This window comes from Thalassophryne amazonica, chromosome 5 (genome assembly GCF_902500255.1).
Source record: "Thalassophryne amazonica chromosome 5, fThaAma1.1, whole genome shotgun sequence".
Lineage (NCBI taxonomy): Eukaryota > Metazoa > Chordata > Actinopteri > Batrachoidiformes > Batrachoididae > Thalassophryne > Thalassophryne amazonica.
Genome location: NC_047107.1, coordinates 17191387 through 17219235, shown reverse-complemented (window position 1 = coordinate 17219235; position 27849 = coordinate 17191387). Strand labels below are relative to the sequence as shown.

The following is a 27849-nucleotide window of genomic DNA, read 5'->3' as shown; positions in this document are numbered from 1 at the left end:
TTCAAAAAAAAAAAGCCAAGTTGTAATTAGATAACCATCTGATATAACCGGTGTCAAAATAAATAGAACACTGCCATGATCTACTGGTGCCAGTGTGAATTTTGGCCTTTTTTCAGCTGATTTTTCATTCGTGTGAGAATTTTTTGGATCGCACCGAGTTTCAGGTTAATCGCGCATCCTGCATCATTTAGTATACGAGGTCTGTTAGAAAAGTATCCGACCTTTTTATTTTTTCAAAAACCTGATAGATTTGACTCACGTGTGCTTGCATGAGCCAACCTTGAACCTTCGTGCGCATGCGTGAGTTTTTTCACGCCTGTCGATTGCATCATTTGCTTGTAAGCAGCCTTTGTGTGAGGATGGGTGGAGTCTCTTGTCATTTTTTCTTTGCAAGGAAATGGTGGAACGACTGGCGCAGCGCGACTGCATCAAATTTTGCCAGAAACTGGGCGACAGCCAGGTGGAAACCATTCGGATTATTCAGACGGCTTTCGGTGACGATCCTATGGGCATCACACAGATTAAGGTGCGGTACAACCGGTTTAACGACGTCCAGACAACGGTGGAGAGCAAGCCGTGCTCCAGTCGGCCATCAACATGCTGAAATGACCAGATCATTTCCAAAGTGAACGCTGTGGTGATGTGAGACCGTCATGTGACTATCCGAAAATTGTGGAAGAGGTGGACATTAGCACTTTTTTGGCACATTCCACTGTGACAGAAGATGTTGCCATGGAAAGCAGTGGCGGCAAAATTCATGCTGACGGCTTCGGCACGAAGCTGACGGCGGAACAAAAGCGCCACCGTGTTGAAGCCTCACAGGACATGTTGTGACATGCTCACCTCTTCCACCATTCGGAAGATTCAGACAGCTTTTGGTGGCTTTTCAGTCATGTGACTATCCGAGAAACTGTGGATGAGCTGGGCATGTTACAACATGTCCTGTGAGACTTCAACACGGTGGCGCTTTTGCTACGCCATCAGCTTCGTGCCGATGAATTTCGCTGCAACTCTTTTCATGGCAAAATCTTCTGTCACAGTGGAGTGTGCCAAAAAAGTGCTGATGTCCACCTCTTCCGCAATTTTCAGATAGTCACACGACGGTCCCACATCACCACAGCGTTCACTTTGGAAATGATCTGGTCATTTCAGCATGTTGATGGCCGACTGGAGCGCAGCTCGCTCTCCACCGTTGTGCGGCCGTCTTTAAACCGATTGTACCGCGACTTGATCTGTGTGATGCCCATAGGATCGTCACCGAAAGTTGTCTGAATAATCCGAATGGTTTCCACCTGGCTGTCGCCCAGTTTCTGGCAAAATTTGATGCAGTCGGGCTGCTCCAGTTGTTCCGCCATTTCCTTGCAAAGAAAAAACGACGAGAGACTACACACGTCCTCACACAAAGGCTGCTTACAAGCAAATGACACAATCGACAGGCGTGAAAAAACTCACGCATGCGCACGAAGGTTCAAGGTTTGCTCATGCAAGCACACGTGATTCAAATCCATCAGGTTTTTGAAAAAAATAAAAAGGTCGGATACTTTTCTAACAGACCTCGTACACGGAGTAACAAGCTGCATTTAACATCTCACGACCACCTCCTGATCGGCAATCGTATGGTCAGATGAAAATCAGACCTGTTTGATATTCTGGTCAGCCGTTGTGAGGGTATCCCGCTGCTGAAGCGTCCAACCTCTCGCACTGTGCCTGTGCAAACACCGCAGACCTGTCTTGTAATGTTTTTTGTTTGTTTGTTTGTTTTTTTACTTTGATGTCTCCCATCAAGAGTTTTTGTAAATTAAGTTTGAAAAAAAGCTTCTGTTTACATTTTGCTTCTGGAAACACGAGTCCGATGTGTGGTTTTTGAACGTACAATGTGTGTGAGAACATAAATCGTGCACTCTGAACTTTTACCCCGTGCGGTTCTGTGGTACAGTTTGAGCTGGAACAGAGTACAGTGATTAAAAATATCAGCCCAGCTTCAGAGCGAATACTGCCATGAACACTACTGGCCAGTAGATGGCAGGAGAGACCTTGAAAACTTGCCAAAACAAAATTCCAGATAATCTGTGTTGCTATGTTTAAGATGCGTGGAATTAAATGTACTGCATTTATATAGTGCTTTTCCATTTGCATCAGATGCTCAACGCTTTGCAATTATGCCTCACATTCACCCCGATGTCAGGGTGCTGCCATACAAGGCGCTCACTACACACCAGGAGCAATAGGGGATTAAAGGCCTTGCCCAAGGGCCCTTAGTAATTTTCCAGTCAGGTGGGGATTTGAACCCATGATCTTCTGGACTCAAGCCCAACACCTTAACTACTAGACTAATAAATAAATGCAAACACAGTAACAACGTCTATAAACCCAAAGAATATATTCACAAGAGTTTTAGGCACTAGAGTTTAATGCTGGTCCGTGGAGTCTGATCATTGTGTCTCAAATGCATTTCTCATGTCGTGAATGTACTGAGATTACCCTATCATACCCATAATGCACCTGGACACAGCATGTCCACACTAAAACCTTAAAAATTAGCGCTAAAACTAAAATATATGTCTGATATTTTCACTTTATAAAACTTCAGACGTGACGTTAATTTAAATAACTTGTCTGAAATTAGTTTGATTAAAATTTGAACCATAAGTTAAAATAGTATGCCTCTGGATGACTTTGGTGATATTGCCCACGTATCAGTATCGGGTCAAAATAAATGAAGTATTTTTTGTGTGACCAGTTATCCTTTGCTTGCAGAGGATAGAGCGGTTTCTTCTACAAACAGCTCTCTTTGGTTTGCAGAGGGTAGAACAGGTAGGTGCTCATCTGATTTTAAATTTTATAAGTGTTAAAGTGTTATAAGCTTTGTTTACCACATTAACAGTCTATTATTGGACAAAAATTTATCTGTAAAGCAAATTAAATCAGTTCTCTGCTGAACAGAAGAAATAAACTTGGACAGAACTGCAGTTGTATGTAAAAGTTTGGGCACCCCTGATGATTTCCATGATTTTCGGTTATAAATCATTGGTTGTTTGGATCAGCAATTTTAGTTAAATATATCATATAACAAACAAACACAGTGATATTTGAGAAGTGAAATGAAGTTTATATGATTTACAGACAGTATGCAGTAATTCTTTAAACAAAATTAGGCAGGTGTTTCAAGTTAAACTTTGCAGAGTTTGTTTGAAAACTTAAACAAAATATAGAAAGCTGGAAAACTCTATCTTTGTCTATGATTGGCCGGATTAACTCAATTATGATGTGCTCTCTTCCCAGGTTTCTTTACCTTTGTCAAAATGTACCTATTTTTCTTAGGTCTGCGTTCTTTAAAGAGTTGGATGCTATAATTTTTTTCCCATGTTTGGAACTACAAAACCCACAGGATTTCTAAAATTCATCTGCAGAAGCCCAAGGTTGAGGGTGGGCTTGGTTTGCCACTCTTTAGACACTACTACTGGGCTGCTAACATTAGGGCCCTCATGTACTGGCAAAGGGGAACCCCTGAAAACCTGGCCACTGGTGCCCCCCTGTGGCTAAAAATGGAGGCAAATTCTGTCAACTCTTCCCTACCTGCATTATTGTTTTCTAAACTAGAGAAGGCAAGAGATTTAAAGAGGCTGAGCATGTATTGAAACATTCTGTCAGGATTCTCAATCAGCTCAGGAAGGCCCTGTGTTTGCCCAAGACCTCTGTCTTAACACCAATTTGCTACAATCATTCATTTCTACTTCCATAGTCTGATAAGGTTTTCATTTCCTGGAGAGAGAGAGGACTGATTTCTGTTAAACACCTTTACATAGATGAAGAGTTTGCATCTTTTGAATCACTGAGGGAGACGTTTGCCACATTCACATTTTTTATGCTATCTACAGGTTAGGCATTACATTCAATTTAAAATATCCAACTTTGAGGCTCTCAAAAGGGATCACACCTTATTTGATATTCAGCAAAATTCCCCAGATTCTAGGCATTTAGTGTCCAGGTTTGTGCACATTTTTGAAGAGTGTGAATTAGTATCCAGTAGTAAAATTAAAGACACCTGGTCAATAGAACTTGGCATCAACATCTCTGACAAGGTATGGGAAAACAGCCTAGGTACAGTAAAGTCTTGCTTTATTCACAGCAGGCACCACCTAATTCAGGTTAAAGTGGTCGATCATCTTCATTACTCAAAGGTCAGGCTGCATAAAATTTATCCTGCTGTTTCCCCGCTGTGTGACAGGTGCAAAGTCTCTGAGAGCACATTGTCTCATGCATTTTGGTCTTGGCCTTTTTTGACAGAATTCTGGTCTAAGATATTTGATTGGTATGAAAAGGTGTATACGTGTTCCATTTCCCCTGATGATGAATTGGCTGTTCTTGGTTGCTCCAAGGCCTCTATGAGTCTTCCATAAACTACACAATTGTCTCTCGGGCTACAGCTCATCCTCTACGAGTGTAAATCGCCAACTCCTCCATCTTTTAAAAGGTGGATTGCGGACATGATATCTGTCATACAGATGGAGAACCTGAGATTTTCCAGAATGGACTCTTCCACGCGGTTTGCTGCCATTTGGGACCCTTTCCTCTCCCACCTGGGATCCACGTGATCACCCAATGACTTTCGTGTGGGACACCGTGTAAATGGCACCTTATGTTATATGCAGCGATTCTGATGATGCATCCTCTTGTTTGGTTTTTTTTGGGGGGGGTGGGGGGGGGGGGGCATTGGCGTGTGCACTTTTTATTTCTTTTGTTTTTCTGTCTGGCCCGGGAGTCCTGTGTGTTTTTCTCCTTTTTTCTCTCTCTTTTGTTCAAACAAAATAATTGAATAAAAACAATTTAACAAAAAAAATTAGGCAGGTGCATAAATCTGAGCACCGCAACATAAAAAAAATACATCAATATTTAGTAGATTCTCCTTTTGCTGAAATAACAGCCTCTAAAAGCTTCCTATAGCTTCCAATGAGAGTCTGGATTCTGTTTGAAGGTATTTTGGACCATTCTTCTTGACAAAACAGCCCTCTTAAAATCACACCACAGATTTTCAATAATATTCAGGTCTGGGGACTGAGATGGCCATTTGAGAACGATGTACTTGTTCCTCTGTATGAATGCCTTAGTAGATTTTGAGCAGCGTTTAGGGTTGTTGTCTTGTTGAAAGATCCAGCTCCAGCACAACTTCAACTTTGTCACTGATTCATGAACATTGTTCTCAAGAATCTCTCAAGAATCTACTGATATTGACTGGAATCCATGTGACCCTTAACTTTAACAAGATTTCCAGTACCTGCACTGGCCACACAGCCACACAGCATGAAGGAACCACAGCCAAATTTTACTGTAGGTAGCAAGTGTTTTTCTTGGAATGCTGTGTTCTTTTTCAGCCATCCATACTGCCCCTTATGTCCAAATAACTCAATTTTAGTTTCATCAGTCCACAGCTCCTTATTCCAAAATGAAGCTGGCTTGTCCAAATGTGCTTTAGCATACCTTAAGCGACTTTGTTTGTGGCATGTACACAGAAAAGCCTTCCTCTGCATTACAGCATCATACAGCATGTCTTTGTGCAAAGTGCGCTGTATACTTGAACGATGCACAGAGACACTATCTGCAGCAAGATCATGTTGTAGGTCTTTGGAGCAGGTCTGTGGGTTGACTATGACTGTTCTCACCATCCTTCGCTTCAGCTTATCTGAGATTTTTCTTGGCCTGCCACTTTGGGCCTTAACTAGTACTGTGCCTACGGTCTTACATTTCCTCACAGTGGAAACTGACAGCTAAAATCTCTGAGATAGCTTTTTGTATCCTTCCCCTAAACCATAATGATGGACAATCTTTGTTTTCAGGTCATTTGAGAGGTGTTTAGAGGCTCTCTCATATTGGATTCACCTGTGTAAGGAGGTCAAGGGTCAATGAGCTTACCAAAACCAATTTTGTGTTCCAGTAATTAGTGCTAAATGTATTCAAATTAATAAAATAACAAGGGTGCCAAAATGCACCTGCCTAATTTTGTTTAAATAATTATTGCACACTTTCTGTAAATACTAGAAACTTAATTTCACTTCTCAAATATCAGTGTGTTCATCTGCTATATGATATATTTATGTGACGGTCCCTGCCGTGGGCACGGGACTCTTGTCACGTGCCCATGGCTCAGAGGACAGTGACAAGGAGGAGACACAAACGAGAGGATTAGGAAAATATAAGTATTTATTTACAATAATTTAAGTCAATAAGTTAAAAGGTGCAAAGATGTGCAGCTGTGCAAAAAGGTGCTCTGTTACCGGTCAGCGCAGCGAGACGTCCTAGAGAGAGGGAGAGAACAAAACGAATTAGTTGGGCCCACTTAAATAAGAGACAGGGACACCGGGCCCAGGTGCCCCTGATTATGGGCCAGCCCCGCTACAGGACGGCGGGGACCGTCACAATTTAACTGAAATTTCTGACCCAGACAACCATTGATTTATAAAGGAAAACCATGAAAATTATCAGGGGTGCCCAAACTGTTGCATACAACTATCTTTTTCAGCCATTTCTTCTCTTGATCATGTGGACTAATGTTGCTCAATCATTGCTATTCCTACCACCCACATCAACAAAAACTCTGGAAAATCAGTAGCAATACGAGTAAGTATTTAGCGAAAGCTAGGCTAGATTAGCCTTAGCCAAACATCAACTAATCTGAACGTACTCCAAAATTTAAAAACCGAGAAGCTCACTTATTATTTCTGTCCGCTAGATACTATGTTTTGTGTCCCCTCTAGTTTTCACAATAATCCATGGACACGTGTTCTTTTTGGGGCCGTACACACAGATAGCTTTATTTTTTCTCTTACATCAACCATGCCGTCGTGCTCATGGACTTTGATAGGTATACATGACCTGTCACCTCGTGGGCGGCGCTATTATAGCAATGCCGGCCTTTCAAAATAAAAGTAGACGTCCATCTAACGTGGATATTACATCTCCCTTGAACAAAAAGAAAAGTGTCACCATCTGTATTTTATCACAAATACTAATTATGACATCAGCTAAACACTGTTTCTCAGTGACTTGCTATATGACCCAAAACATGCAAACATTTTCATGGTATTAATCAATCACTGAGTAGAGACAAGTATCACTAGATATGCTAGTTAGAATCACACAACATGGAACATATTTAACATATTGACCAAGTGCATATCAGTGCATTCAAGTAATATATTTTTTTTTCAGTGTGTACTCACGTAAACTGCGGTAAACTATCAACACTAAGATGAACAGTTTTTTTTTTTTCTTCAGGGCAGCAATCCGCCTACACCCTTTACATTTACAAGTCAAGGACTTGCCTTGGCTTGATGGTTCGACCATACCATGTACGTTGACCAAGTTCAATGTTAGGCTCACAGGCAGGACCTTGGTGGGGGTCGTGTGTGTCCTCCTCCTCTGCCGTGATGATCTCAGGCTGCTGTGTGCTGGGTGCCTGCTGCCTGTGTCGACTCTCCATCAGGTGGTGTCGATTGCGGCGAAAGGTCAGTCCATCGCTGGTCTCAATCTGGTAGCTTCTTGGGGTCTCTGCTGGTTGGATGACAGTCGCTGGTGTCCATCTGCCATCACCACCCTGCTGGAAACGGATGTGTGTACCAGTGTGTAGCATCGACAATGGCCTGGCACACTTGTAGTGATGCTGTTGGGGTCGCTGACACTCCTCTCTCCTTGCTCGGACAGCTTCTTGCGGGGTCACCTGCGGTCGTAGTTGTAGAGCCGTTGTGTGCAGGATTGAGCGTAGTCTGCGGCTCATCAGCAATTGCGCTGGTGATTTGAATCCATCGACTGGTGTGTTTCTGTACTCCAACAAGCTGAGGTATGGGTCTTTGTTGTCTTCTTTAGCTTTTGTTAGGATACGTTTGGCTGTCTGCACAGTCTTTTCAGCTAGTCCATTACTTTGAGGGTAATGTGGGCTTGAGGTGATGTGCTTGATACCCCAGGCCTCAGCAAAGTGTGCAAACTCGCGTGAACTGTAGCATGGCCCATTGTCACTGACAACTTTTTTTGGTATGCCATGCCTTGCAAACACTGCCTTCATTTTGTGAATGACAGCTGATGCAGTGATGTTGGTTAGGCGCTCAATCTCAAAGTAGCGACTAAGGTAGTCACAAATGACAATGTAGTTTTCTGAACCCAAGGTAAAAAGGTCAGTGGCTACGGTCTGCCATGGATTCTCTGGGATGGGGTGAGAAAGCATTGGCTCTCTTGTGTTGGCATTGCGATGTGATTGGCATATGTCACACTCACCCACTATTTTCTCTATTTGCTGACCCATTCCTGGCCAAAACATTATGTCTCTCACTCTGTGCTTGCTTTTCTCAACACCAAAGTGTCCGGTGTGAATGCACTGTAGCATGTCTTCTCTGAGTTCATTTGGAATTATTATTTTCTCTCCCTTTAGGAGTAGTCCATCAGCTTCACTGATCTCGTGCCGGTGATTCCAATATTCGCTAGCCTGTGGATCACACTGTTTCCTTGTCTCTGGCCATCCTGAGCGGACAACTTGCTTGACGACAGAGAGCTGCTCGTCCTGGGCGGTGGCAGCTTTGATCTCCTGTAGCTTGTTTGAGCTCACTGGAGCAGCGCCAACGATGATGTGGACCTGTGTCTCCATAGCCTCTGAAAGCGAGCTGTCTTCGTCATGCAGAGATTTCCTGGATAGTGCATCGGCCACAGGAATTTCTTTTCCTGGCTTGTGAACGAGAGATATGTTGTACTTTTGCAAAGCTAGTATCATGCGCTGTAAGCGCGGAGGTGCAAGGGCAAGTGGTTTGCGGAGTATGGACTCCAGTGGCTTGTGGTCCGACTCAACAGTGACTTGTCGTCCATAGAGGTACTCGTGGAACCTCTTGCACCCATACAGAACTGCATAAAGTTCTTTTTCAATTTGGGTGTAATTCTGCTCTGTGGTGTTGAGGAGCTTTGATGCGTATGCCACTGGTCTGCCCTCTTGCATGATGGTCACACCCAGGCCGTTCTTTGAAGCGTCTACCTGGAGCACCACCTCCTTTTCTGGGTCAAAGTAGGCTAGTACAGGCTCAGCTGCTATGGTTTCTTTCATTTTTAGAAATGCGCTGTCATGCACCGCGTCCCATACAAACTCAGTGTCTTGCCTCAAAAGCTGTCTGAGCGGTGCATTCACTTCAGCCAGTTTAGGGGCAAATCTTCCTAAGTAGTTCATCATGCCAAGTATGGTTTCTAGCTCCGCCTCATTCTCAGGTGGCTGCATGTCTCTGATGGCTTTCACCTTTTGAGGGTCTGGTTTTAGCCCATCGGCTGTGAGGCGGTGTCCGAAGTAACTCACCTCCGACACACAAATGTGACATTTTTCTGGGTTGAGTTTCACTCCCCTCGTTCTGGTTCGACTAAGCATAGCTCTGAGATTTTTGTCATGTTCCAGTTTGGTTCTGCCGAACACAATGATGTCGTCCACAATGGCTGCCACTCCCTGGAGGCCCTCATATGTCTCATCCACTCATCTTTGGAATTCATCCTGAGCGGACACGATGCCAAAAGAGAGCCATAAAAAACGGTATCTGCCATATGTGGTACTGAATGTCGTGATCAACGACGACTCCTCACTCAGCTTAATGGCCCAGTAACCAGAATGTGCATCTAGGACACTGAAATATTTTGCCCCGGCGAGTTTGGATGTTACGTTCTCTAATGTGGGTAGGGGGTAATACGGCCTTTGTATTGCCTTGTTCAGCGGCCGTGGATCTAAACACACTCTTAGCTTGTGTGTTTTGGGCTTTTCACACACAACTAGGGCGTTAACCCATTCAGTTGGCTCAGTCACTTTGCAGATTATGCCATTTTTTTCCATGTGCTCCAACTCTGTCTTTAGGGGGTCTTTTAATGCATATGGCACCCTCCGGGGTGGGCAAACTACTGGTGCTACATTGGGGTCTACCCTGAAACTGCATTCCCCTGGGAACTCACCGATGCCTTTGAATACATCAGCGTACTCACTCAGTATGTCGGATGATGGGCAGTCCCGTTCTTCCTCACTGACATTGGAAATGGCATGTACCACTTTAATGAGTCCCAGTTCTTGGCATGCTCGGTAGCCCAGTATGGGTGATCCATTGCAGTTGACAATGTAAATATTTTGCAGCCAAGTTGCAGTAGCCATTCATCTTCAGTGGGTGTCCACCGTATCCAGTGAGTTTGCGGTTGTCAGTCATTACTGGTGTGTTTGGCATGAGTGTGGCAAAATCTTTGGCAGGTATCACATTAGCCTGTGCACCGGTGTCAAGTTTGAAAGTCATTTTCTTGCTTTGTGGTCCCAGCCCTATGTCTGCATAGGCACTCTCTTTGTCTTTCTTATCAATTTTGACAATGTCCACAAATAATTCTTCACTGTACTCATTGTCCTCAACGTTGTGGACGGTTCTCTGGGGTGGTTTCCCCGTGGTGGCACTGGTATTGTCTTTTGATCTGCAAACCTTTGCAAAGTGGTTGTATTTTTGGCACTTTAAACACTGTTTCCCTTTTGCTGGGCATGCTTCTTGTTTGCTGTGTTGCCTTCCACATGCACTACATGTTTTAATAAATGATTTCTGTCCATCAGCTGTTTTATTCCAACTGGCCTTGTTGGTGTGTTTGAAAACATCTGGCTTTCTTTTTGTATGATGTACGGCGTGCACTTCATGGCTTTCACTGGCCATCGCCTTCAATTGTGCCTGGGCCAGTTCGTGGGAACGTGCTATTTCAATTGCTTTGTCAAGCGTCAGTCCGGGCCCTTCACTAATTAGTTTTTCACGCACTCGGGGAGAGTTGGTTGCGAAAACTATTCTGTCCCGAACCATTTCATCACTATTTGCATAGTCGCAGTCTTGAACAAGCAGTTTGAGTTCTGTGGCAAAGTGTTCAAATGTTTCACCGCTCCCTTGTGTCTTCTCATGGAACTTGTAACGGGCGAAGATTGGGTTTGCTTTTGGCATGAAGAACGCTGAAAAGCGATCATAATAGGTTTTCAATTTTTTGGAATCTTCATCTGTAACCGTCCAAGTGTTACAAATATCTCTTCCTTTGTTCCCGATCCATAAAAGTAGGAAACTGCATTTCTCTGCTTCTGTTTTCCCCTGCAGTGGTCCACTAAACATGAGTTCAGCATACTGTTTGAATTTCCGCCATGCGTCGGGTAAATTACTGGAATCAAAGTCCATTCGTGGGGGAGGAACGCCAAAAAACTCCATTTCTTCTTTCTTTTCTTTTTTTTTTACAAAACGGGTCTGTTAGGTACTCACTCTGACACCATGCTGTGTCCCCTCTAGTTTTCACAATAATCCATGGACATGTGTTCTTTTACAGCACTTTTAAAGAAATATTACCCATAGGGTTTAAATAAATATTATCCAGAGATGAAAACAAAGATTATCCAGATTTTCCTCAAACATTATCCAGAGGCTTTCAATAAATATTACCTAGAGATTTAAACAAAAGTTATCCAGAGATCTAAATGAATATTTCCCAGCCCTTTTAAAGATATATCCAGAGATTTTCTCAAATATTATCCAGAGGATTTATGCATATATTATCCAGAGTTGTATATTCAGGACTTCAAACAAATATTATCCAGAGGTTTTCAACAAATATTATCGAGATTTTCCTCAAACATTATACACAGGTTTTCAACAAATCCTATCCACAGATTTAACCAAATAAATATTATGCAGGGATTTTAAACAAATATTGTCCGTGAAGGAGAAAACCGGAGAAAACCTGCTCAGACCTGCGCTGTGGATTGTGGGAAAACACAGTTGTTTCAAGATGGCGGCGAGCAGGAGGCTGTCCAAGGTAAGGCTGTTTATCGTGTTATTATGGTGTTATTGGACCGCAAGGAGCGTTTAGAAGATGGGACGAGGGGACATGTCAGTCTTAAGTCCCGACAGAGCGCAATGAAGACTTGTGACTCCTTTAACTGTACTCATATACAGAAGAATTGACACACTTAGCCAGTTAGCTCAGCGGGAGCGGTGTTGTCCTCACGGTACCGGTCCTTTAGGCCCCAAAGTCCACGGTACCAGTGTGTTAGGATAACTAAGTCCTCAGTATCGGTCCGTTTTACTGTAGAGTCCACGGTATCTGTTAGGCCATAGTCCACTCTACCGAGATGATAGCATCATAACGGTTCACGGTACCGGTGTCACCTGTGTGGTAAGATCACAAGAGTTCACGGTACCAGCCCCTTAGGCCACAGAGTCCACTATACTGGGGCGTGGAGTCGTGGAATGTTGGTGTGTTTAGATCACATTTAGCCCACAGTGCTAGTATGTTAAGATGACAGAGTCAATGATACAGCTAAGTAACAGGTCCACAGTATCGGCTCTTTAGGCTGGAGACACCACAACAATACTGGTCTGTTTGGCTGGACACTCCATGGTACCAGTATGTTAAGAGTCCACAGCACCCACAGCCATTAGGCTGAAGCCTGCACAGTGCCAGTCTGTAAGGCTGGAGAATCCATGGTACTGCTACATTAAGATAATGGGGTCCACGTTATGAGTCTGTTAGACTGAAGAGGGCTCAATGCCAGTCTGTAAGGCTGGCGAGTCCAGGGTACTGCTACGTCAAGGTAATGTGGACCACGGTACCAGTCCGTTAGGCTGAAAACTGCAGGGTGCCAGTCTGTAAGGCTGGAGAGTCCAAGGTACTGCTACGTTAAGATAATGGGGCCCACGGTACCGGTCCATTAGACTGAAAAATGCACAATGCCAGTCTGTAAGGCTGGAGAGTCCAAGGTACTGCTACGGTAAGATAATGGGGTCCAAGGTACTGGCCCGCTAGGTCAGAGAGTCCACAACACCAGTATGTTAAGACAGAGTCCACATGACAGGTAATAATAATAATAATAATAACCTTTATTTAACCAGATAAAAAGCCCATTGAGATCAAAACCTCTTTTACAAGGGTGAACCGGTATTGCCGACCGAACAGCCCACCCCCTGCCCATCCCTGCCCTGTCCTCACAGCGCATGCATCATTTTGGAGCTCAGCAGCATAATTTCTGAGCATCACCCAGTTTCTGCTTCAAACTGCACTCTAGTCATCATCTGTCTCAGAGACAGATACCTGAAGTTTTTGTACAACAATCATTTCCACATAAATTCAGCATTATGCCATAATAAAAGACGGGAAAAGTGATCAGAGTGCAACAGCAGCACATATGAGTCTGACGTGCTGCGGCACCTACGTCATTTCAGAGTGTCAGCAACAACTCGCCGATTATCGCCTCTTTTTCTGCTTAAAATGGCCTTGTTTCTGCTGAAAACTGACTTTCGAATGATTTAAGAGGTTTTACCTTGTCATCTGATGGTTAATCAATCAATCAATCAATTTTTTTATATAGCGCCAAATCACAACAAACAGTTGCCCCAAGGCGCTTTATATTGTAAGGCAAGGCCATACAATAATTATGTAAAACCCCAACGGTCAAAACGACCCCCTGTGAGCAAGCACTTGGCTACAGTGGGAAGGAAAAACTCCCTTTTAACAGGAAGAAACCTCCAGCAGAACCAGGCTCAGGGAGGGGCAGTCTTCTGCTGGGACTGGTTGGGGCTGAGGGAGAGAACCAGGAAAAAGACATGCTGTGGAGGGGAGCAGAGATCGATCACTAATGATTAAATGCAGAGTGGTGCATACAGAGCAAAAAGAGAAAGAAACAGTGCATCATGGGAACCCCCCAGCAGTCTACGTCTATAGCAGCATAACTAAGGGATGGTTCAGGGTCACCCGATCCAGCCCTAACTATAAGCTTTAGCAAAAAGGAAAGTTTTAAGCCTAATCTTAAAAGTAGAGAGGGTGTCTGTCTCCCTGATCTGAATTGGGAGCTGGTTCCACAGGAGAGGAGCCTGAAAGCTGAAGGCTCTGCCTCCCATTCTACTCTTACAAACCCTAGGAACTACAAGTAAGCCTGCAGTCTGAGAGCGAAGCGCTCTATTGGGATGATATGGTACTACGAGGTCCCTAAGATAAGATGGGACCTGATTATTCAAAACCTTATAAGTAAGAAGAAGAATTTTAAATTCTATTCTAGAATTAACAGGAAGCCAATGAAGAGAGGCCAATATGGGTGAGATATGCTCTCTCCTTCTAGTCCCCATCAGTACTCTAGCTGCAGCATTTTGAATTAACTGAAGGCTTTTTAGGGAACTTTTAGGACAACCTGATAATAATGAATTACAATAGTCCAGCCTAGAGGAAATAAATGCATGAATTAATTTTTCAGCATCACTCTGAGACAAGACCTTTCGGATTTTAGAGATATTGCGTAAATGCAAAAAAGCAGTCCTACATATTTGTTTAATATGCGCTTTGAATGACATATCCTGATCAAAAATGACTCCAAGATTTCTCACAGTATTACTAGAGGTCAGGGTAATGCCATCCAGAGTAAGGATCTGGTTAGACACCATGTTTCTAAGATTTGTGGGGCCAAGTACAATAACTTCAGTTTTATCTGAGTTTAAAAGCAGGAAATTAGAGGTCATCCATGTCTTTATGTCTGTAAGACAATCCTGCAGTTTAGCTAATTGGTGTGTGTCCTCTGGCTTCATGGATAGATAAAGCTGGGTATCATCTGCGTAACAATGAAAATTTAAGCAATACCGTCTAATAATACTGCCTAAGGGAAGCATGTATAAAGTGAATAAAATTGGTCCTAGCACAGAACCTTGTGGAACTCCATAATTAACTTTAGTCTGTGAAGAAGATTCCCCATTTACATGAACAAATTGATGAATTCTAAAACCTGACTGAAACTCTTCAAATAGACCATTCCTCTGCAGATGATCAGTTAGCTGTTTTACAACTACCCTTTCAAGAATTTTTGAGAGAAAATGAAGGTTGGAGATTGGCCTATAATTAGCTAAGATAGCTGGGTCAAGTGATGGCTTTTTAAGTAATGGTTTAATTACTGCCACCTTAAAAGCCTGTGGTACATAGCCAACTAACAAAGATAGATTGATCATATTTAAGATCGAAGCATTAAATAATGGTAGGGCTTCCTTGAGCAGCCTGGTAGGAATGGGGTCTAATAAACATGTTGATGGTTTGGATGAAGTAACTAATGAAAATAACTCAGACAGAACAATCGGAGAGAAAGAGTCTAACCAAATGCCGGCATCACTGAAAGCAGCCAAAGATAACGATACGTCTTTGGGATGGTTGAGTAATTTTTTCTCTAATAGTTAAAATTTTGTTAGCAAAGAAAGTCATGAAGTCATTACTAGTTAAAGTTAATGGAATACTCAGCTCAATAGAGCTCTGACTCTTTGTCAGCCTGGCTACAGTGCTGAAAAGAAACCTGGGGTTGTTCTTATTTTCTTCAATTAGTGATGAGTAGAAAGATGTCCTAGCTTTACGGAGGGCTTTTTTATAGAGCAACAGACTCTTTTTCCAGGCTAAGTGAAGATCTTCTAAATTAGTGAGACGCCATTTCCTCTCCAACTTACGGGTTATCTGCTTTAAGCTACGAGTTTGAGAGTTATACCATGGAGTCAGACACTTCTGATTTAAAGCTCTCTTTTTCAGAGGAGCTACAGCATCCAAAGCTGTCTTCAATGAGGATGTAAAACTATTGACGAGATACTCTATCTCACTTACAGAGTTTAGGTAGCTACTCTGCACTTTGTTGGTATATAGCATTAGAGAACATAAAGAAGGAATCATATCCTTAAACCTAGTTACAGCGCTTTCTGAAAGACTTCTAGTGTAATGAAACTTATTCCCCACTGCTGGGTAGTCCATCAGAGTAAATGTAAATGTTACTAAGAAATGATCAGACAGAAGGGAGTTTTCAGGGAATACTGTTAAGTCTTCTATTTCCATACCATAAGTCAGAACAAGATATAAGATATGATTAAAGTGGTGGGTGGACTCATTTACTTTTTGAGCAAAGCCAATAGAGTCTAATAATAGATTAAATGCAGTGTTGAGGCTGTCATTCTCAGCATCTGTGTGGATGTTAAAATCGCCCACTATAATTATCTTATCTGAGCTAAGCACTAAGTCAGACAAAAGGTCTGAAAATTCACAGAGAAACTCACAGTAACGACCAGGTGGACGATAGATAATAACAAATAAAACTGGTTTTTGGGACTTCCAATTTGGATGGACAAGACTAAGAGTCAAGCTTTCAAATGAATTAAAGCTCTGTCTGTGTTTTTGATTAATTAATAAACTGGAATGGAAGATTGCTGCTAATCCTCCATCCCGGCCCGTGCTACGAGCATTCTGACAGTTAGTGTGACTCGGGGGTGTTGACTCATTTAAACTAACATATTCATCCTGCTGTAACCAGGTTTCTGTAAGGCAGAATAAATCAATATGTTGATCAATTATTATATCATTTACCAACAGGGACTTAGAAGAGAGAGACCTAATGTTTAATAGACCACATTTAACTGTTTTAGTCTGTGGTGCAGTTGAAGGTGCTATATTATTTTTTCTTTTTGAATTTTTATGCTTAAATAGATTTTTGCTGGTTATTGGTAGTCTGGGAGCAGGCACCGTCTCTACGGGGATGGGGTAATGAGGGGATGGCAGGGGGAGAGAAGCTGCAGAGAGGTGTGTAAGACTACAACTCTGCTTCCTGGTCCCAACCCTGGATAGTCACGGTTTGGAGGATTTAAGAAAATTGGCCAGATTTCTAGAAATGAGAGCTGCTCCATCCAAAGTGGGATGGATGCCGTCTCTCCTAACAAGACCAGGTTTTCCCCAGAAGCTTTGCCAATTATCTATGAAGCCCACCTCCTTTTTTGGACACCACTCAGACAGCCAGCAATTCAAGGAGAACATGCGGCTAAACATGTCACTCCCGGTCTGATTGGGGAGGGGCCCAGAGAAAACTACAGAGTCCGACATTGTTTTTGCAAAGTTACACACCGATTTAATGTTAATTTTAGTGACCTCCGATTGGCGTAACCGGGTGTCATTACTGCCGACGTGAATTACAATCTTACCAAATTTACGCTTAATAATCACATTATTCCCTTTGATCGCTTTGAGTGTAGAGAGTCAGTCTTAGGCATACTGCTTTGGTCTTCTGTGGTCCCAAATGACGCATGTGCAGTGAAGGCAGGGTGGACCGATTTTTGGGGGGGGGCGCTCGGTCTGCGACACCGACCAAGAAAGGCAACAGCACATCATAATTGACTGGTTAACGTCAGCAAGAGAATGTTAAAAACAAACTACAAGCAATATACAGATAACAACATATAAGAAAAACAAAATAAGATTTAAAAACATGGGCACTGTGCAAAAGAATTCCCTTTAAGGCTTCTTATAGTAGAGCAGAAGGCATTCAAAGAAATCAGCCCAGAGAGTTTCAGTTCAGATTGGAGGACATTTCAATCAGAGGGAGCAGAAAAACTAAAAGCTTTCTTTCCTGTTTCGATGCAAATATGAGGTACACGAAAGTGCAACATGTCATTCAAGCACAAAGCATAACTGCTTTCGGCAGGTATGTTAAGATAGCAGAGTTCAGATTAATAGTCAGCAGTCTTGTATAAAGTACCTCAAAGTAATACATGAGTGAAAGTACAAGTATCTTAGCATAAAATTATTTTGGTAAAGTTAAAGTCTCCCTTTAAAAATATTACTTGAGTAAAAGTATCTGACATTTACTGTACTTAAGTATCAAAGGTAAATTTCTCATATAAAATGTACTTTAAGTAAAAGTATTGAGTAAAAGTAAAATCCAAAATGAGCAGAGAGTGAAACAGTGACAGAAAAGAAAGCCAGTGTGGTGTCTGGATAAACCAGGAGGGGGCCTCAGCCCCTATAAAAGGCTGGATCCGCCTCTGGCAGAGCAGTGTTGGAGACAGGATGAGTGAGCAACAGGTGGATGTAAATAGCTGTAAAGAAAGCTGCTGTTATTTTTCCTGGAAGACCATTGATTTCCATTTAATCCACTAAATGGTGGATGCAGCCTGTGACCTGTTGCTAGGCAGCCTCCATCTTTTTAGCGTTATTATGCGTTGTCAGGCATGAGATTAAAAAGAAATAGATTATTTGATGACTTAAACTTGAGTTAAAGTGATGTGAAAATGCTGTTTTGTGCAGCATTTGGGTATAGTACCCAGCTGACAAAGAAGAATCAGCTGGTTAAATAAATTAAAAAGTAAATATTAATAAATTGTGGAATGAGCTTTTATAAGTGTGTATTATATGTAATATTAATGATGTGGGGAAATGGCTAAAATTGCTGCATAAATGTTAGAAAATGATTTATTTTTTATGTTGGGCTGTATTCTGTAAAGTAGTGACTTCAGTTTTACTGCCTGAATGCTTTGCCAAGACATATACAGTTGTATGCAAAAGTTTGGGCACCCCTGATAATTTTCATGATTTTCCTTTATAAATCATTGGTTGTCTGTATCAGAAATTTCAGTTAAATATACCATATAGCAGATGAACACACTGATATTTGAGAAGTGAAATTAAGTTTATAGTATTTACAGAAAGTGTGCGATAATTATTTAAACAAAATTAGGCAGGTGCATAAATTTGATTACAGACCCTGTAGCGGGTCTGTAATCAACTTTTGTGTAGCGTGGCTTTGCTTTGAACCTTGAACCAATCGAAGCAGTGATTCCTAGATCGAAGCAGTGCTTCGATCTGCTGCTTCGTTCATTCATTGTTTTATTTCAAATTATCTTAATTTTTCCCCGCTAAAACCCTAAAGAGCATATATCTGTGAGTAATATTTAGCTTTTTATGTTAAATAAACCTGTTATGGTCTTCTGAAACAGTTGATAGATGTATTTTATAACTTAAAAATGAGACTGATGCTAAAGCGTTAGCATGTCTATGGCGTTTTCAATGTCAAAGTTAGCATTAAGCTGTTTGCATCTCAGCACATTTGTATGCATTTGTTTTCTGAATAGTAATTAATGGCTCAGCGTACGTTGTCGTAAAAAGAGTCAAATTGTAATTTTTTAAAATTTATTTTTATTCATATAATAGCAACAACAACAATAATACTAATAATAACTCATAATAACTAGTAATGCTTCAATACAATTTTAGAGAAAGAGACAAAAAGAACCCGATGAAACAAAACACAACAGAAAAGATAAACCCAACTAACAATGAAAATAAATAAATACATATAGAAATAAATAAGTGTTTCCTGTGAACACCTAGTGACTCTCACACCTCCACTTCATCCCTGTTTTATTTAAGTTTAATGACAATTTGTTTTGGTCAAACCATGTTTTCAATTTGTTAATTTCTTGAGACGTAACAGTGTGATTTCCTCCAGAACTATCTGCCATGCTAGAAAACCGCTGCATCCGAGTAAGGGCAGAATACTACTGGAATGAATTTGAATAACGAAAGTTGTTTTGTTTTTTTTCTCACCAAAATGGATGCTGCACTCACTGCAGTTTATTGTCTGGAATAGTCCCAGATTGCATTTCAGAGCTTCTAGAATTCAAAAATTTTTGTGCGGGTGGTGTTGGGGGTAACTTTGGGCTTCAGCTTTTTTTGTTTTTCACCACTTTCATCCCTGAATATGTCAATCGTGAGTCACTTTTGTGCGGGTTAAAGTCACTAACTGGGACTCCTGTCTTGTTGCAAGAAAGAAACGAGAATCGTCCTCCGTTCTGTTCACACAGCTCCAAACGCTGCGCAGCTCTCTGCCGAGTCAAGTAAGAATGATAGAGTCCAGTCAGAATTAATAAATTCAAAGTGAAACGCTGTTTAAATCAAATGACACCTCTTTCCAAATGTTCCAAAACTGCAATCTATCAAAACGTTTTTTCCTCCCAAAATGAGACGTCTTGCCTGCGCTGACGTGCAGCAGCTGGCTGAGCTCAGCTCAGAGGTATGGAGAGACATTCATGCCAAAATGTCTGAAAGGAAATGCTTTTGACACAAACTACAGATTTTATTTTTTATTTATGTCCAGAGATCAAGGATCCAGTGACCAATTTGAAATGTTGTTAACATAGAAAACCTGTAAAGCATACTTTTAGTACACAGAAAATTCACAAGAGGTATTGAGGTGAAAAAAAATGAGGTGGGCTTCATAGATAATTGGCAAAGCTTCTGGGGAAAACCTGGTCTTGTTAGGAGAGACGGCATCCATCCCACTTTGGATGGGGCAGCTCTCATCTCTAGAAATCTGGCCAATTTTATTAAACCCTCCAAATTGTGACTATCCAGGGTTGGGACCAGGAAGCAGAGTTGTAGTCTTACACACCTCTCTGCAGCTTCTCTCCCCCTGCCATCCCCCCAATACCCCATCCCCGTAGAGATGGTGCCTGCTCCCAGACCACCAATAACCAGCAAAAATCTATTTAAGCATAAAAATTCAAAAAGAAAAAATAATATAGCACCTTCAACTGCACCACAGACTAAAACAGTTAAATGTGGTCTATTAAACATTAGGTCTCTCACTTCTAAGTCCCTGTTAGTAAATTATATAATAATTAATCAACATATTGATTTATTCTGCCTTACAGAAACCTGGTTACAGCAGGATGAATATGTTAGTTTAAATGAGTCAACACCCCCGAGTCACACTAACTGTCAAAATGCTCGAAGCACGGGTCGAGGAGGAGGAGTAGCAGCAATCTTCCACTCCAGCTTATTAATTAATCAAAGACCCAGACAGAGCTTTAATTCATTTGAAAGCTTAACTCTTAGTCTTGTCCATCCAAATTGGAAGTCTCAAACACCAGTTTTATTTATTATCTATCGTCCACCTGGTCATTACTGTTAGTTTCTTTGTGATTTTTCTGACCTTGTGTCTGACTTAGTGCTTAGCTCAGATAAAATAATTATAGTGGGTGATTTTAACATCCACATAGATGCTGAGAATGACAGCCTCAACACTACATTTAATCTATTACAACCCCTGGCAAAAATTATGGAATCACCGGCCTCGGAGGATGTTCATTCAGTTGTTTAATTTTGTAGAAAAAAAGCAGATCACAGACATGACACAAAACTAAAGTCATTTCAAATGGCAACTTTCTGGCTTTAAGAAACACTATAAGAAATCAAGAAAAAAAGAATGTGGCAGTCAGTAACGGTTACTTTTTTAGACCAAGCAGAGGAAAAAAAATATGGAATCACTCAATTCTGAGGAAACAATTATGGAATCACCCTGTAAATTTTCATCCCCAAAACTAACACCTGCATCATATCAGATCTCCTCGTTAGTCTGCGTCTAAAAAGGAGTGAACACACCTTGGAGAGCTGTTGCACCAAGTGGACTGACATGAATCATGGCTCCAACACGAGAGATGTCAATTGAAACAAAGGAGAGGATTATCAAACTCTTAAAAGAGAGTAAATCATCACGCAATGTTGCAAAAGATGTTGGTTGTTCACAGTCAGCTGTGTCTAAACTCTGGACCAAATACAAACAACATGGGAAGGTTGTTAAAGGCAAATATACTGGTAGACCAAGGAAGACATCAAGGGATCAAGACAGAAAACTTAAAGCAATATGTCTCCAAAATCGAAAAATGTACAACAAAACAAATGAGGAACGAATGGGAGGAAACTGGAGTCAACGTCTGTGACCGAACTGTAAGAAACCGCCTAAAGGAAATGGGATTTACATACAGAAAAGCTAAACGAAAGGCATCATTAACACCTAAACAGAAAAAAACAAGGTTACAATGGGCTAAGGAAAAGCAATTGTGGACTGTGGATGACTGGATGAAAGTCATATTCAGTGATGAATCTCGAATCTGCATTGGGCAAGGTGATGATGCTGGAACTTTTGTTTGGTGCCTTTCCAATGAGATTTATAAAGATGACTGCCTGAAGAGAACATGTAAATTTCCACAGTCAATGATGATATGGGGCTGCATGTCAGGTAAAGGCACTGGGGAGATGGCTGTCATTACATCATCAATAAATGCACAAGTTTATGTTGATATTTTGGACAATTGAAAGGATGTTTGGGGATGATGAAATCATTTTTCAAGATGATAATGCATCTTGCCATAGAGCAAAAACTGCAAAAACATTCCTTGCAAAAAGACACATAGGGTCAATGTCATGGCATAGGGTCAGTGTCAATGAGCAGATCTGATTTGATGCAGGTGTTAATTTGGGGGATGAAAAGTTACAGGGTGATTCCATAATTTTTTTCCTCAGAATTGAGTGATTCCATGTTTTTTTTCCTCTGCTTGGTCTAAAAAAGTAACCATTACTGACTGCCACAGTCTTTTTTTCTTGATTTCTTATAGTGTTTCTTAAAGCCAGAAAGTTGCCATTTGAAATGACTTTAGTTTTGTGTCATGTCTGTGATCTGCTTTTTTTTCTACAAAATTAAACAACTCAATGAACATCCTCTGAGGCCGGTGATTCCATAATTTTTGTCAGGGGTTGTATTAGACTCAGTTGGCTTCGCTCAAAATGTAAATGAGCCCACCCACCACCTTAGCCACACTTTAGATCTTGTTCTGACATATGGCATAGAAATTGAAGACTTAACAGTATTCCCTGAAAACCCCTTTTTGTCTGATCATTTCTTAATAACATTTATATTTACTCTAATGGACTACCCAGCAGTGGGGAATAAGTTTCATTACAGTAGAAGTCATTCTGAAAGCGCTGTAACTAGGTTTAAGGATATGATTCCTTCTTTGTTATGTTCTTCAATGCCATATATCAACACAGTGCAGAGTAACTACCTAAACTCTGTGAGTGAGATAGATTATCTCGTCAATAGCTTTACAATCCTTATTGGGCACAACTTTGGATGCTGTAGCTCCTCTGAAAAAGAGAGCCTTAAATCAGAAGTGCCTGACTCCATGGTATAACCCACAAACTCGCAGCTTAAAGCAGATAACCCATAAGCTGGAGAGGAAATGGCGTCTCACTAATTTAGAAGATCTTCATTTAGCCTGGAAAAAGAGTCTGTTGCTCTATAAAAAGCCCTCCGTAAAGCTAGGACATCTTACTGTTCATCACTAATTGAAGAAAATAAGAACAACCCCAGGTTTCTTTTCAGCACTGTAGCCAGGCTGACAGAGTCAGAGCTCTATTGAGCCGAGTATTCCTTTAACTTTAACTAGTAATTACTTCATGACTTTCTTTGCAAATAAAATTTTAACTATTAGAGCAAAAATTATTCATAACCATCCCAAAGACATGTCTTTATGTTCGACTGCTTTCAGTAATGCTGGTATTTTGTTAGACTCTTTCTCTCCGATTGTTCTGTCTGAGTTACTTTCATTAGTCACTTCCTCCAAACCATCAACATGTCTATTAGACCCCATTCCTACCAGGCTGCTCAAGGAAGCCCTACCGTTAATTAATGCTTCGATCTTAAATATGATCAATCTATCTTTATTAGTTGGCTATGTACCACAGGCTTTTATGGTGGCAGTAATTAAACCATTACTTAAAAAGCCATCACTTGACCCAGCTATCTTAGCTAATTATAGGCCAATCTCCAACCTTCCTTTTGTCTCAAAAATTCTTGAAAGGGTAGTTGTAGAACAGCTAACTGTCATGTTTCAGAATTCATCATAGTACAGAAACAGCATTCTCTACTTTTAAGATTAGGCTTAAAACTTTCCTTTTTGCTAAAGCTTATAGTTATGGTTGGATCAGGTGACCCTGAACCATCCCTTAGTTATGCTGCTATAGACTTAGACTGCTGGGGGGTTTCCCATGATGCACCCAGTGTTTCTTTTTATTCACCTCTTTTTGCTCTGTATGCACCACTCTGCTTTTAATCATTGGTGATTGATCTCTGCTCTCTTCCACAGCATGTCTTTTTCCTGATTCTCTCCCCTCAGTCCCAACCAGTCCCAGCAGAAGACTGCCCCTCCCTGAGCCTAGTTCTGCTGGAGGTTTCTTCCTGTTAAAAGGGAGTTTTCCTTCCCACTGTCGCCAAGTGCTTGCTCATAGGGGGTCGTTTTGACCGTTGGGGCTTTTCTGTAATTATTGTATGGCTTTTGCCTTACAATATAAAGCACCTTGGGGCGACTGTTTGTTGTGATTTGGTGCTATATAAATAAAATTGATTTGATTTGATAAGGACTCGGATCTATAAGCGGAATCGATAATGGCGTAGATATCGATTAAAATCTTAGCAATACCCATCCCTAGTGAGAACAGTCATAGTCAACCCACAGACCTCCTCCAAAGACCTACAGCGGGGTAAAAAAGTATTTAGTCAGTCCCTGATTGTGCAAGTTGTCCTACTTAGAAAGATGAGAGCGGTCTGTAATTTTGAACATAGGTACACTTCAACTATGAGAGACAAAATGAGAAAAAAAAAATCCAGGAAATCACATTGTAGGATTTTTAAAGAATTTATTTGTAAATTATGGTGGAAAATAAGTATTTGGTCAATAACAAAAGTTCAACTCAATACTTTGTAACATAATCTTTGTGGCAATGACAGGGGTCAAATGTCTTCCCCAGGTTTGCACACACTGTAGCTGCTATTTTGGCTCATTCCTCCATCCAATCCTCTTCTGGATCATCCACATGCTCTGGCAAACTTCAGACGGGCCTGGACATGTACTGGCTCAAGCAGGGGGACAAGCCTGGCACTGCAGGATTTGAGTCCCTCTCTGCATAGTGTGTAGCCTTTGTTACTTTGGTCCCTGCTCTCTGCAGGTCATTCATCAGGTCCCTCCGTGTAGTTCTGGGATTTTTGTTCACCGTTCTCATGATCATTTTGACCTCACGAGATGAGATCTTGCGTGGAGCCCCAGATTGAGGGAGAGTATCAATGGTCTTGCATGTCTTCCATTTTCTTACAATTGCTCCCACAGTTGATTTATTCACACCAGCCTGCTTGACTATTGTAGACTCGCTCTTCCCAGCGTGGTGCACATCTACAATTTTCTTCCTGGTGTCCTTCTACAGCTCTTTGGTCTTGGCCATGGTTGAGTTTGGAGTCTGACTGTTTGAGGCTGTGGACAAGTGTGTTATACAGATGAGTTCAGACAGATGCCATTAATACAGGTAACAGGTGGAGGACAGAAGAGCTTCTTAAAGAAGAAGTTACAGGTCTGTTAGAGCCAGAAATTGTGCTTGTTTGTGGTTGACCAAATACTTATTTTCCACCATAATTTACAAATAAATTCTTTAAAAATCCTACAATGTGATTTCCTGGATTTTTTTTTCTCATTTTGTCTCTCATTGATGAAGTGTACCTATGATGAAAATTACAGACCTCTCTCATCTTTCTAAGTATGAGAACTTGTACAATCAGGGACTGACTAAATACTTTTTGGCCCCACTGTATAACAAGTGAAGTCCCAAAAACTAGTTTTATTTGTTATTATCTATCGTCCACCTGGTCGTTACTGTGAGTTTCTCTGTGAATTTTCAGACCTTTTGTCTGACTTAGTGCTTAGCTCAGATAAGATAATTATAGTGGGCGATTTTAACATCCACACAGATGCTGAGAATGACAGCCTCAACACTGCATTTAATCTATTATTAGACTCTATTGGCTTTGCTCAAAAAGTAAATGAGTCCACCCACCACTTTAATCATATCTTAGATCTTGTTCTGACTTATGGTATGGAAATAGAAGACTTAACAGTATTCCCTGAAAACTCCCTTCTGTCTGATCATTTTTTAATAACATTTACATTTACTCTGATGGACTACCCAGCAGTAGGGAATAAGTTTCATTACACTAGAAGTCTTTCAGAAAGCGCTGTAACTAGGTTTAAGGATATGATTCCTTCTTTATGTTCTCTAATGCCATATAACAACACAGTGCAGAATAGCTACCTAAACTCTGTAAGGGAGATAGAGTATCTCGTCAATAGTTTTACATCCTCATTGAAGACAGCTTTGGATGCTGTAGCTCCTCTGAAAAAGAGAGCTTTAAATCAGAAGTGTCTGACTCCATGGTATAACTCTCAAACTCGTAGCTTAAAGCAGATAACCCGTAAGTTGGAGAGGAAATGGCGTCTCACTAATTTAGAAGATCTTCACTTAGCCTGGAAAAAGAGTCTGTTGCTCTATAAAAAAGCCCTCCGTAAAGCTAGGACATCTTTCTACTCATCACTAATTGAAGAAAATAAGAACAACCCCAGGTTTCTTTTCAGCACTGTAGCCAGGCTGACAAAGAGTCAGAGCTCTATTGAGCTGAGTATTCCATTAACTTTAACTAGTAATGAGTTCATGACTTTCTTTGCTAACAAAATTTTAACTATTAGAGAAAAAATTACTCATAACCATCCCAAAGACGTATCGTTATCTTTGGCTGCTTTCAGTGATGCCGGTATTTGGTTAGACTCTTTCTCTCCGATTGTTCTGTCTGAGTTATTTTCATTAGTTACTTCATCCAAACCATCAACATGTTTATTAGACCCCATTCCTACCAGGCTGCTCAAGGAAGCCCTACCATTATTTAATGCTTCGATCTTAAATATGATCAATCTATCTTTGTTAGTTGGCTATGTACCACAGGCTTTTAAGGTGGCAGTAATTAAACCATTACTTAAAAAGCCATCACTTGACCCAGCTATCTTAGCTAATTATAGGCCAATCTCCAACCTTCCTTTTGTCTCAAAAATTCTTGAAAGGGTAGTTGTAAAACAGCTAACTGATCATCTGCAGAGGAATGGTCTATTTGAAGAGTTTCAGTCAGGTTTTAGAATTCATCATAGTACAGAAACAGCATTAGTGAAGGTTACAAATGATCTTCTTATGGCCTCGGACAGTGGACTCATCTCTGTGCTTGTTCTGTTAGACCTCAGTGCTGCTTTTGATACTGTTGACAATAACATTTTATTACAGAGATTAGAGCATGCCATAGGTATTAAAGGCACTGCGCTGCGGTGGTTTGAATCATATTTGTCTAATAGATTACAATTTGTTCATGTAAATGGGGAATCTTCTTCACAGACTAAAGTTAATTATGGAGTTCCACAAGGTTCTGTGCTAGGACCAATTTTATTCACTTTATATATGCTTCCCTTAGGCAGTATTATTAGACGGTATTGCTTAAATTGTCATTGTTACGCAGATGATACCCAGCTTTATCTATCCATGAAGCCAGACGACACACACCAATTAGCTAAACTGCAGGATTGTCTTACAGACATAAAGACATGGATGACCTCTAATTTCCTGCTTTTAAACTCAGATAAAACTGAAGTTATTGTACTTGGCCCCACAAATCTTAGAAACATGGTGTCTAACCAGATCCTTACTCTGGATGGCATTACCCTGACCTCTAGTAATACTGTGAGAAATCTTGGAGTCATTTTTGATCAGGATATGTCATTCAAAGCGCATATTAAACAAATATGTAGGACTGCTTTTTTGCATTTACGCAATATCTCTAAAATCAGAAAGGTCTTGTCTCAGAGTGATGCTGAAAAACTAATTCATGCATTTATTTCCTCTAGGCTGGACTATTGTAATTCATTATTATCAGGTTGTCCTAAAAGTTCCCTAAAAAGCCTTCAGTTAATTCAAAATGCTGCAGCTAGAGTGCTGACGGGGACTAGAAGGAGAGAGCATATCTCACCCATATTGGCCTCTCTTCATTGGCTTCCTGTTAATTCTAGAATAGAATTTAAAATTCTTCTTCTTACTTATAAGGTTTTAAATAATCAGGTCCCATCTTATCTTAGGGACCTCGTAGTACCATATCACCCCAATAGAGCGCTTCGCTCTCAGACTGCAGGCTTACTTGTAGTTCCTAGGGTTTGTAAGAGTAGAATGGGAGGCAGAGCCTTCAGCTTTCAGGCTCCTCTCCTGTGGAACCAGCTCCCAATTCAGATCAGGGAGACAGACACCCTCTCTACTTTTAAGATTAGGCTTAAAACTTTCCTTTTGCTAAAGCTTATAGTTAGGGCTGGATCAGGTGAC

At 41.1% G+C, this 27849-nt stretch overlaps 1 protein-coding gene across 1 annotated transcript in view; it reads left to right on the top strand.

The window, feature by feature from the left end:
* The first annotated feature begins 11699 nt into the window (after nt 1-11699).
* The window catches only part of ube2l3b (ubiquitin-conjugating enzyme E2L 3b), a 104913-nt gene continuing 88763 nt past the window's right edge, over nt 11700-27849 (top strand). Inside the window, exon 1 of the mRNA XM_034169753.1 lies at nt 11700-11820. Within this exon, the coding sequence (XP_034025644.1) occupies nt 11794-11820 (27 nt within the window). The 5' untranslated portion in view covers nt 11700-11793. The remainder of the gene's footprint in view (nt 11821-27849) is intronic.